The following is a 12,858-nucleotide window of genomic DNA, read 5'->3' as shown; positions in this document are numbered from 1 at the left end:
GTGAACCACAGGTACAGGGTTTTGTCTCTAATGTGTTCCCATCTATTAAGAAAAATGGTTCAGTCAGAGTTATCCTGAATTTGAAAGAACTGAATGAACATACAACACATATACATTTTAAAATGGACTCCATCAAGGATGTCATTCAGTTAGTTCAACCTAATTGTTTCTTTTCAACTACAGACTTCAAAGATGCTTATTTCTCTGTGTTCATTCTCCCAGAAGACAGGAAATGGCTTAAATTTATTTGGAGAAATAACTATTTTCGTTTTACCTGCCTCCCCCAGGGATTGACTTCAGCTCCCCGCATTTTCATGAAACTGTTAAAACCAGCCCTTTCTCACCTCAGGAAACTTGGGATTTGTGTGATTTGTTACATAGATAACTGCATTTTTATTGCATCATCAGCAGAAGAACTGAGGATCAATGTGGGTTATGCTATGAAGCTTTTTGACTCTTTAGGGCTCATCATCATGTCCTAAAATCAGTACTGAAACCAACCCAAGAGGTGGAATTCCTGGGAGTAGTGCTAAACTCCATCAATATGACTGCTACCTTGCCTTCTCGTAGAAGAGAGCACATCAAGGAGCAAGGCAGGCTTCTACTAAAGGTTGGCCTCCTTTATTGGAATGACCGTGGCCTCTTTCCCTGCCATAGAATTGGCCCTGCTGAGATATAAATATCTGGAGATTATTAGAAATGGAGAATTGGCTAGAAATCATAGAGATTATCATTCTACAATTATCCTGGATAATCATGCCAGAGAGTTAATAAATTGGTGGATTAACAACATAGACCCTCAAACTAAGCCCCTACGATCTTCTTTCCCCAAGATAGAAATGTTCTCTGATGCTTGTCTGACTGGTTGGGGTGCAACAATAGGAGATGCCAAGACAGAAGGTCATTGGGCTCATGTGGAAAGAGACCATATTAATGGTTTAGAACTAAAAGCTATACTATTGGGCCTCAAATCTCTATGCAAGGATTGCAGGGATACACATATCCGCCTTTGATCGGACAACACCACTGCTGTTGCCTATATAGACTAGGATGGCAGCATTAAACCTAACCTGAATGCTGTAATAGAAAATATTTTTGATTGGGCTGAGTCAAGAGGGATTACATTGTCAGCAGAGTACATAAAGGGACTCCACAATGTAGAGGCAGACAGAGAATCCTGAGTAAAAAAACTTAGATACTGAGTGGATGTTACTACCCAGGGTCTTCAAGTTACTGTGCCAGACCTTTTATATACCAGATATTGACCTTTTTGCCACTAGAATTAATGCCCAGCTACCCATTTATGTTTCCTGGAAGCCAGATCCTTCAGCTACATATATTAATCCATTTATGCTCAATTAGGCTGATGGGGAATTATATGCCTTTCCACCTTTCAGGATCATCAGCAAGGTACTGCAGAAGATACAGGAAGACAAGGCAACAGCCATGACAATTCTCCCTCTTTGGCCAACCCAAGTATAGTTCCCGAAAGCCCTCCATCTGCTGGTAGAAACTCCTCTTCTGCTCCCTTGACATTCATTAATCCTCCCTCAATATCCCTCCCTTGTACACCCACAGGCCCAAAGGTTAATACTGATAGCAATGATCTTATCGGGCAAGCCTTCCAAAAATCAAGGCCTTTTGCCAGAGATTGCCGGATTTCTGCTTAACTCGTGGAGAAAGAGCACAAAATTATAATATGGGAAACATATCGAAAGATGGGTGTCATTTTGTCTCGGCAGGGAAATGGATCCATTTTCACCACCTGTAAATGTTTTGCTGGATTACCTATTTCTAGAATTAAAGAGAAAGGCTGAGGCTATAGCTCTATGAACACTATCCGGTCAGCCATCTCAACAGTAGCCCTTATCAATGGTCAGCCTGCAGGGAGGCACCTCTTAGTCAGCAGGTTCATGAAAGCAGTCTTCCAGGAGAAACCATCCTTTGCTCACCTTCAATCTACTTGGGACCCAGAATTGGTTTTAGATCACCTAAAGAACCTAGGCCAGAAGAAAGACTTGTCACTCATCCAGTTGTCGAGAAAATTAACAATGCTAATGCTACTGATATCTGGCCAACATGGCCAAGTGTTACACTTAATGGACACCAGGAACATGAGTACCTCAGACTCCAGAATCTCTTTCCGAATAGGAGACCCTCTCAAAACATCTAGGCCAGGTTACCATATGTCTGAACTAGTTTTTGAAGCATGTGTACCAGACAGACGAGTATGTGTACACACCACTAGTTTACACTACCTTGACAGAACGAAAGAAAAAAGGGGGAAAATTACCAGACTGATATCATGAAAGCTGCTGGTATAGATCTCACTATCTTTTCTCCTCATTCCACCAGGTCAGCTTCATCCAGTAAAGCAGCCCTGAAGCTACCACTGTCCACTATTTTGTCCACTGTGGGTTGGACCAATGAGTCAACTTTTGCAAAATATTACAAGAGACCATTAAACAAACATTGTCAGTTAGCAAAAGCAGTGTTGTCATAAGTTTTTGTGTATATCGGGTTTAACTACTGTAAAATCCTTCTTATCCGGCATCAACGGGACCGCTGACATGCCGGATACTTGAATATTGCCAGACACTTGAATAGAAGTGAAATTATGTCCACAATCACCACCCTACACTCACGCATCTTACCATAACAAAGATCAGCTGATCGCCATGCCGCGCGTCGCCACCCGCACTGCCACCTCACACTCACCAACACACAATACTACTGTACTAACATTCTCTTAATATTTTTCTCTTATAAATAAGTTGATGGGTTACAAAAATAAAGTACGCATACACTTATTTGTTTTATTCAATATTAGCCAACATATATAGCATACAATAAAGATATGAAAATGTACAAGTGTTTGTGACACTTTTTTGCTCCCCACACCTCTCATTCAACACCCTCCGGGTCATCAACATCATCAGATTCTGTACTTGTTTGCCCCACTTCTTTTCCCTTACAAGCTACTTTAGAATAGTTTCTAATGTCTCCTTGTTTGCAGCTCCTTCTTCTTTGCAGCAAAAACTCATTCTCAATGCAGTGAAGGGTCATAACATCTCGGGTTGACATGCTTCCTCTTTTCTACAACTTTAGGCATGATGAAGGCATCAGGCGATAAACAGTGCACATGCGGGACTGAGTCACTGAGTAAACACAGTGCAGTGGGCCACGGGTGGCGCGAAGCAGTGCGTTCTGGTGGCAAGGGGACAAAGTATGCCTCACGTGGGAATTTTAATCGATTTTATGAGTACACATTGATTTTTTATTGATTTTAAGGCTCGGGGAAAAATGTGCCGGATACTTGAAATTGCCGGATAATCAAATGCTGGATGAGAGGGATTTTACTGTACTTTGTCTTGTGTATAAGGTTATGTAATTTTATGAACAAATGTATCTCAGTTTCTCTGTACTTGAGTTACTTGATTAAAGCAAATCTTTGGGAATGCAACGTTTTCTTATGCATACATACGTTTCAGGTTATATACCTTTCCATGAATATATATGGTTCCTATATATATATAAAAAATTTATCTTGTAGGTTTGAGGAACCACTCTAAAGCTCTCACTGAATCCGTTGTGACGCAGTTAAAATATCGTGAAGTGAAATTGTAAGATTAAACAAATACAGTAAAATCCCTCTTATCTGGCATCAACGGGATCGCCGACATGCCAGATACTTGAATAGAAGTGAAATTATGTCCACAATCACCACCCTACACTCACGCATCTTACTATAACAAAGATAAGCTGATCTTAATCAGCAGCTGATCTGATCAGCTGCTTAAGTGTAATCATAACACGCTTCCTCTTTTTTACAACTTTAGGCATGATGAAGGTGTCAGGCAATAAACAGTGCACATGCAGGACTGAGTCACTGAGTAAACACAGTGCAGTGGGCCGCGGGTGGTGCGAAGCAGTGCGCTCTGGTGGCGAGGGCCAAAGTATGCCTTGACCGGGAATTTTAATTGATTTTATGAGTACACATTGATTTTTTATTGATTTTAAGGCTCAGGGAAAAATGTGCCGGATACTTGAAGCTGCCGGATACTCAAATGCCAGATGAGAGGGATTTTACTGTATTTACCAAGTGTGAAGTTTGATCGTAATTTCACGAACATTTTAACTACATCACTTAGGGATTAAATGCTCTCCCTTCCCTTCCTTATGCTTTCACAGTGTTGAGTGTAGAAATCACCAGATGATTTATGTAGATATATTTATTAATGTTTAATACTGCTTCCTCAAACCTACTCTCTAAAATGACTGGTGCATGGCAAGTGGCACGGTCATCTCATTTAATCCCTAAGTGACGCAGTTAAAATGTTCATGAAATTACGATCAAACTTCACACTTGGTAAGTATTCGTTTAATCTTACAATCTATGGCATATAGACCTCCATCAGTCAGCCTCTGAGAGGCATAGAGATGGGAGGGTTACCTGATCCATTACATTAAGTCTATGAATAGGCAAACATACCTGTCTTATGATTTCACCCAGCCATCTTAATAAATTATATGAATAAAGGCATGTATAACCTGAGAAGGAAAGAGGGAGGAAGGAAAAATGTACATATGAGAGAGAGAGAGAGAGAAAGAGAGGGAGGGAGAGAGAGAGAGAGAGAGAGAGAGAGAGAGAGAGAGAGAGAGAGAGAGAGAGAGAGAGAGAGAGAGAGAGAGAGAGAGAGAGAGAATCATTATAACCCAGGTTGTACGCCTGGCATCTGTGAGTCATGTGTTTTGTAGAAGCCTCAAACCTGTCACTACTCAGTAGTGTCACATCGTTCATAAGGCAAGATGCTCTCTCTCTCTCTCTCTCTCTCTCTCTCTCTCTCTCTCTCTCTCTCTCTCTCTCTCTCTCTCTCTCTCTCTCTCTCTCTCTCTCTCTCTCTCTCTCTCTCTCTCTCTCTCTCCCTCTCTCTCTCTCTCTCTCTCTCACATGGTGTCAAATACCAAGTAAGTAAACATTACATTGTTTGGGGAATGTACAATATTTTTTTCGTACTGAAAAATTTCCATGACAAGTTACAAGCAAAACAATTTATGAGCAGCCTTCTGGAATATATCTCATTTGTAACTTGAACACTCTCTGTACATTTAGCAGCTCTTCAGAGTATCATGAATGTCTGTCAGCTATTTCTTCTGGTTCTGCTACAATATTTTTGTCCTGTTATAACAAATGCATGTTCATTATTACCTTTTCTACAGTTCTTAACCATACTCTTTAGTAACCTTGTTCTCTTGCTGTACTCTAGTAGCCTTAACTAATTTCAATCTGCATCTTCTTTAGCATTCTTTTTAATTCTTTTAAATTATTTCATTCTTGTATATATACTACTCTATCTTCTTCTTGTCTGGTTCTCATCTACTTCCACACACAGACTACCAATAACAAAGACAAAGACAGTATTGTGACTACTTAGCATATGCAGGCAAAGGGCAGGTTATAAATAGTATCTTGGTTTGGGCAGACACACAGAAGGTTAAATATCTATCAGTGCATAGGCCTGAGACTATTAAGTACTTAACTGGAGTTTAGTGTGGAATGTCTGCCAGAGGTGGTAGTGAGCTGAGTCGAAGAGGAGCGTTCAGCTGCACTCAACTCTGGCTGGAGTCTGACTGACTCCTATCAGACCAAGCGGACCGATAACAGTTTGTTCCGGGAGCATGAATCAGCTCGACCCAGACACTCATTGGTTCATCCACTAGTTAGGATGGATTTTTACATTTTAACTGAATCATCATCGTTAAATTCCCTGTTGGAACAATACTTCCGACAATATGAAAAGTATGGAGAGCAAGTAAAAGGCAAAAAGTAGGTGAAAACCACATAGCTGGGAGCAAATGTCTGTATCCTATTGCAGTAAGAGAGAGAATTAAACTCTTTTCTTGACCAAAGTTGAGTACTCTTCTGTTAAGAGAATGGGCTGTAACATCATAGAAAACAGGAAGAAGGATAATTCAAGTTTTCTTTTATTCTCCAAGTAGCTGGGAGTATGTTTTTGTATACTTCCTATGTATATGAAGGATTAAGCAAAAGTTAATAATTATGGGTTACAGTATATGTAGTTACAAAACATTGATTTCATAAGGTTTGATATACATACACGAGTACAAAACATTAAAATTTTGCATACTAAATAAATATATCAAATACATTATCTATGTTCTTTGAAGTACTGCCCTAAACTCTAAATTCTTCACTATTTTGATTGACTCATTGTGGTACCAGGGTTAGTGGCCGCTAGTTTATTTATTTAGTTTTTAGTTTTCATTAATTTTTACTTAAAATTTTTCTTTACCTTTTCACTCTTTACTTCGTAAATACACTTATCCCCCAGCTATAGCGGGTTTTGCTAACGCGGTTTAAAGCTATCACGGGAACAATAAAAAACACATTAAATAGGCTAACGCGAATCCTAGTGGAGCTATAGCGGCCCATGAGTCGTTATATGTCCAGGATGTTCACGTGACAGCTACGTCATATTTCTTGGCCAGATTCGCTTGCTAATTGGCTGAATTTGACTGACATATTAGGCCGTAATTGGCTTGCACACTCCCGCTTCCTTATCCAGCCACTCTCCCGCTCCCCCATCCCTCTAGTCCCTCCCGCCACAGTTGACTAAGTGGCACGTGCCGTGGTGAATCTCAAGGTCACGCGTGTGTATCTCGGGACAATGGCCTCTACTCCCCCTCCTGGCCACCCAGGGAGATCGCTACCACCCAACCCGACCCAGCGAAAGGCAACAGCGGCGCCTGGGAAAGAAATCAAGAAGAGGAAGAACCTTACATATGCTGTGAAATATGAGATAGTGAAATTGATCGAGAGTGGACAAAGTAAAAGTTCAGTGGGCGCTAAGTTCGGCATCAACGAGTCTACAGTGAGAGGTATTTACCTTAAGAAGGACCACATTAAGGCACATATGAACCTCACTAGTGATAGTGCTGGACATAATGCTGTGCGAAGCTCAAATCATGTCCTCCTCAAGACTGATCTATAAATCATGGTGAGATGAGGGAAAAAAAAAGGTGCCAATATGTTGAATTGTGTTGCTACTCTGGCGGGCCACGAACAATTTTTTTTTTCCTATGTATTCTTAACAATGGCTATCGCGTTTTTAGCTATCACGGCGATGTTAAGGGACCAATTTCTCGCGATAGCTGGGGGTTGAGTGTACAGAACAAGTTCTATAATGATATTACTTTACCTTACCTTGAATTCTTTACCTTACTATGCCTGTGGTTACTTGGTAGCATGTCCGAGCATTAAAAATAATTATTTGTTAGTGTTACCCTTATTTTGTTCACAGGCATTGATGTCTCTTCAGAGTATTGAATTTAAAGGCGTAGTTTGTTTTTAACAAAAGGGGTGGGTGCAACTGGGAGGAAAAATGACAGCTCACCTTCTCACAAAACAAACAAAATTTATTCACTTACTATTTATTCTTTGAATGTGCCCATTTAACATAACCTACAGAATGCACTCAACTTATCATTTACATCCTGCAAAACAGAGGAGAGGTGAGGCGGCATACAAGCAGGGCAGAGGAGGGTAGCGTGTCTATGCCCCAGGATGTCCCGACACATATATTTCATATTTCACTCATAATAATCTCACACACACACACACACACACACACACACACACACACACACACACACACACACACACACACACACACACACACACAGCCTTCCAACACACCAATGATCAGTTGAGTGCTTCTGGTTTTTAAAGGTGCAAATCTAACAAGACAGCTACAGTGGTCACCCATGGCAAGGACTCATCTACGACCCTGAGTTCCTGCCTCCTCATTAGAAACACTCACTGCACCTTCTTCAAAATGATCCATGTTGTTTGGTTATTTCCTTACAACTAGTCAAATCTAATATAATTACCTTAATCCAGGCTAACTTAAATCTACCTTAATCAAGGCTAAGAACTTAATTCTACCTTAATCTATACTAAGACTTATGTCTATCCTTAATCTGGACTAACCCAGTCCATCCCAGCCTCTTAGCTTCTCCCAGTCCATCCTAGTTTCTCCAAGTATTTGACTGTGATCCACCAAGGAAATTCTCCACATTTTGTTTGCTTTATGACAAATAGTGGCTGTCAGTTCCCAGCTACAGTGCCCTTTTTCTCTAAGTTATAATCAACTCAAATTCCACTGTTAAGCCACCACATGTGGTGCTGGGGTCAGTTAGCCACATATATTGTTTATTTATTTATTTTTATTAAAAATAAAAAAAACTGACTATGCCCATTTAACATAACCCACAGAATGCACTCAATTTATCATTTACATCCTGCAAGACAGAGGAGAGATGAGGTGGCATACAACCAGGGCAGAGGAGGGTAGCACGTCTCTGCCCCAACATGCCCCGACACATATTTCATATTTCACTCATAATAATAACTTCAACATACTTTACTTCACCCCCAAATTATTGTCACTGTCTTCCCTAACACACACACACACATACACACACACATACACATATATATATATATATATATATATATATATATATATATATATATATATATATATATATATATATATATATATATATATATATATATAGTCACACACTATTGCAAATTCAAGGCATTTTACCTGTAAGACAGAGGGGAGGTGAGTGGCATCACAAGGCACAGTGGGTTTTGTCTGCCCCGTGGCATGCCAGTGAGTCCCCTCACCATCTCATTTGCAAGTTGGCTCAGTAACATTTTATTCCATCTCCCCTCTCCCTTGCTATACAACTTTGGGATCTATTATCCCATTAGTGAAATCAATTAAAGAATGTGGAAAAATTTAGTGGTAGGGGCAAAAATATTTCCTTGGGTTGCTTTTAATAATTTCCCCTTTGAGTGACTGATATCTGTACTCCCACCTAGTCAGTTGAGACATTAATTTTGTACTCCTTTTCCAAATGAGTTATTAGATAAATGTGTCAGCGGTCATTTAAAACACTGTTAGAAGACAAGAAGGGCAGCATTACATCATTCCTCTACTATTCAGATCCAGGGACTTAATGTACATGCATTAAATTGGCAGTATTGATAAGATTTCTATCTAAGATGGAAGTGGCTGTGACACAAGGTCCCTGCTGGTTTACTAGGGACTGGCAGGTTCACAAAGCTACAGAGCTAACTGGAGCATATATATTTCTGAACAAATCAAGGAATTTGGGCCCAAATCTATCTTTAGTGGTTGTGATGCATATATTATATATTTGGTTTCAGGACAGGCAAGAAACTAAGATAAGATACTCAGGAACATCTTACTTTTGGTTCTGGTGGTCCCACCAGGCAGACAGAGATTTTAGAGAGTTGGGAAGCATGGAAGGCTGCAGCAGATCCCATCAGGCCAGCACCAACCACCACTAGATCAAACACTTTCTCTTCCATTCTAGGAAAGATAAACTCACCATTAGAAAGATGCATTTTTCTACATATATTTCATGTTTTGCAACCATCTTTCAATGCCATATATTATGGAGGTCAATTAAGGAGAAATTATATAATCAAGAAAGAAGTATCATAAAATTAAATGGAAAATCTTGGTAAGTGAGTAGCATACATGTTATTCTAATGCGGTCCTCTCAATGAAAAAATACTGAGAATTATTTGCATAGCTGGGCATAATAACAAATAAATTTATCACAATAACCGATAAATTGATAACAATATCCTTACTGACAATAACCAATAATTGATAACTGGCAATAAATTTATTGCCTGATAACCAATAGCCAATAAATTGATAAATCCAAAATTCTAATACTAGCGATAATGATATTGATATTTTAAATAAAAAGTCGATAAATCCAAGCCTTTACTTTTATCTTTATCTTAGAAAACTTAGAAAACTCTTTGAAAAAAATTCAAATTCAGTGTTTATCTTGCCTCTTCACTAATGAAATTTACTGTTTTAAGTAAAATAACTGCATTTGATTTTGAAAGTTTAAAACTTCAACATGCTCATGTTGCAAAACTTAAAAATGATCAATTATCACTAGTTTGGAACCAAAAGCATCAGTGATGATGAATCAATAATGCAGGAAAAATAATTATCAGATAACCAATAACCCAATACCATTATCACGATAAATTATCACAATAATTTATTGCAATAAGCCCACCTATGATTACTCGCATTTCAATATAAAATGCTATGCACCCAACTCCTATATATTACTTTACCTTGACCATCATCATCACCTCTCTGCCAGAGGACAAAGGCAAAGTTTTTACAATAAATAGTCCAAAATTTCCTTACTTTCTCTTCTTAAGTTAAATTTTACCACAATCTTGCAAAAATGATCATCTGCTTATACAATTAAATTCTTTAAAAATCACATTAAGGGGACCTCTTGCCAGTGAGCATAATGTCCAATAGTGAAATTACATTTTTTTTTCTTCAAACCAGTACTTATCTTTTTGAATGATTTTTTGTGCACATTCTTCTCTATTGAACCTAGTTTTTGATGAGTGTTAGTATCATATAACTCTTTTGTTCATAAAGAAAAAAATATAGTAAACTTAAATAAGGAAAAATATATATATATATATATATATATATATATATATATATATATATATATATATATATATATATATATATATATATATATATATATATATATATATATATATATATATATATATATATATATATATATATATATATATATATATATATATATATATATAATTGAGCATATAAAAAAACTGACTAATCATATTTCATACTCTAGGTTTCTTTAGTACATATGCTGAAGTGCAAAAACATGGTGATTTATTGCTCAGCAACTTAAAGTTTTAAGAAATTTTTTTTTTATTTAAAAATAAACAGTGTAAATATTATGAAGTCTATAGCTTTGAATCACCATAATAATACTAAGTATGAAGTGGAAAACTCAATCATGCTTCAAGCTTTTTAGATAGCTTCATAACATCTGGAGATAAATTCACTTTTATGGGAATAATTTATGTATTGAGAAAAAGGCACATTTTTCTTTTTGTTAATAACAGTACCAGCTTTGTTCCAAAGAAATTTTACTGTTATCTTTTTACAAACTTCTTAAATAATATACAAAAAATAATAAATAGGTCATAGAAACTGCTATTCCATAATGGGGTCTGGATGCACTACATCTGATTTATGCTGGGGCATACCTAGTGGCCACCTGCCTGATAAGAGGAGCTTGCCTTTTCCATTTTCCTCCCTGTTGATTTTCTTTATTGTTGCTGTCTTTCTAATGTTCCTGCAATGTGGGAAGCAAAGACTTGCATCAGGTTCTGGTTAGAGTCAATCCCAAGTCCACTTAGTAATGATGCAATCTGATACCCAAAATTGTGCTCAAAAATAGTTGTTCTTGCAATGAAGTTGACTCTTTCCTGTCATGAATATTTGCTTTTAGAGCACCTGTTCCACAGTTTTGAATGCAAACTTCCATTGGGGTTTTGCATGTAATGAAGGAGGCATCTTTGCAACAACTTGTTTCTTGTTGGATCAACATAGCTGGTCTTGATGTCCAGCTTTTCTTCTGGAATCTTTGAAAGGTATAGGGTCCTCTGTGTGTATGATGGAGGTTCTTCATTAGATGCTTTGGCCTTTTTGAAGAATCACCATGATGAAGTTCCATCTGGACAATGGTCATGTTGTGGGTTTTGTCAGTGTTGATTGCATGGTAGTACCTTGCCCATATCCCTCATGTCATTTCCTTTACTGATGTGCTGATCTTCACTCTTGTAGCTTTGCCATGGTAGGAGATAAGCTTAGTAATGACATTGTCAGTAAGCACTGATGCACCTACAAGACAACTCCTGGTTGACCTTTCAGTTTTAGTCTTCATGAGAGTGATCTCAACTTTCTTCAGCTTACGAAGACATGTCCCATGTCATTTACTTACGTGGTTTATACGTTCTTCCTTCTTTACTGGTATGTGTGGGAGCCTTTTCTCTCATTCATACTGCATGCAGTTTTGCATGCTGAAGAGTCACCATCCCCTACAAATGTGATGTATCAAAATCCGTGACCTGATGTAGATGAACTTGCAGTGTTTGATAAATTTATCCTTGTCATCCTGGGCATCCCCAAGCTCCCTGCAATTCTTTGAAGGTCCAAGCAGGTCAAGATTGTTGCTGAGCGCTTGAAAGACCAAAATGATATTGTTCTTCGAAAAAATTTCTGTAAAATGTGGAGATGACTTGTGTGCCATGCTCTTACATTTTGGGCACCCAAGTGTCACATCAATATCAAAGGAATTTGTGTTGGAGCCAACTCTAAGAGATTTTCACATTTTGCAATGCTGAGGCCCCACAAGAGCTGCCAGTCTTGTCATGGAGATTATTATCTGCTCATCATCTGATGTCATACATGATGTTATTCTTTCTTGGAAAAGCTCCTCGCAGAGTAAAATATTGCTTGCTTTGTGGGTGGGAGGGGGGTTGAGCAGTGGGTGTGACTGTGCAGATGTGTTGGAAGACAAGGCTGACTGACAGTCAGAATCTATCTCTACCTTTTTTCTTAGTTGTGGCAATCTTGGAGGCTACAGAACAGTGCATCTTTATGTTCCATGCCTTCTTGGAAGGTCTTGGCATCTTTAAAGACAGAAAAAGCATGGAGAAGCAGCAACAAATATGCACGACCACCAGCTTCATCTGTCAAAGACCCACTGAACACACAATTGCTCTCATTCTATGAGGTTAGGTGTTCTGAGACATCTCTGCCAGTTTTCTCACCCCCCAGCAGCTAACTCTGTACAATCCATCCATGTATGGAGTATTCTTCACACATCTGGGGGTTCCACTCATACCACTCTTTTAGATAGGGT

At 38.4% G+C, this 12,858-nt stretch overlaps 1 protein-coding gene across 5 annotated transcripts in view; it reads right to left on the bottom strand.

Moving 5' to 3' along the window:
• The window catches only part of LOC135112817 (monomeric sarcosine oxidase-like), a 261,886-nt gene that overhangs the window by 213,193 nt on the left and 35,835 nt on the right, over positions 1-12,858 (bottom strand). For all 5 annotated transcript variants that reach the window (XR_010274565.1, XM_064027651.1, XM_064027650.1 and 2 more), the window contains one exon: positions 9,305-9,428. Coding sequence is in view for 4 of the 5 variants with exons in the window: in XM_064027652.1 (XP_063883722.1) it covers positions 9,305-9,428 (124 nt within the window). In the remaining variant the exon portion in view is untranslated. The remainder of the gene's footprint in view (positions 1-9,304; positions 9,429-12,858) is intronic.

This window comes from Scylla paramamosain, chromosome 24, assembly GCF_035594125.1.
Source record: "Scylla paramamosain isolate STU-SP2022 chromosome 24, ASM3559412v1, whole genome shotgun sequence".
NCBI classification, from domain to species: domain Eukaryota; kingdom Metazoa; phylum Arthropoda; class Malacostraca; order Decapoda; family Portunidae; genus Scylla; species Scylla paramamosain.
This window is presented reverse-complemented; position numbering and strand designations above follow the sequence as displayed.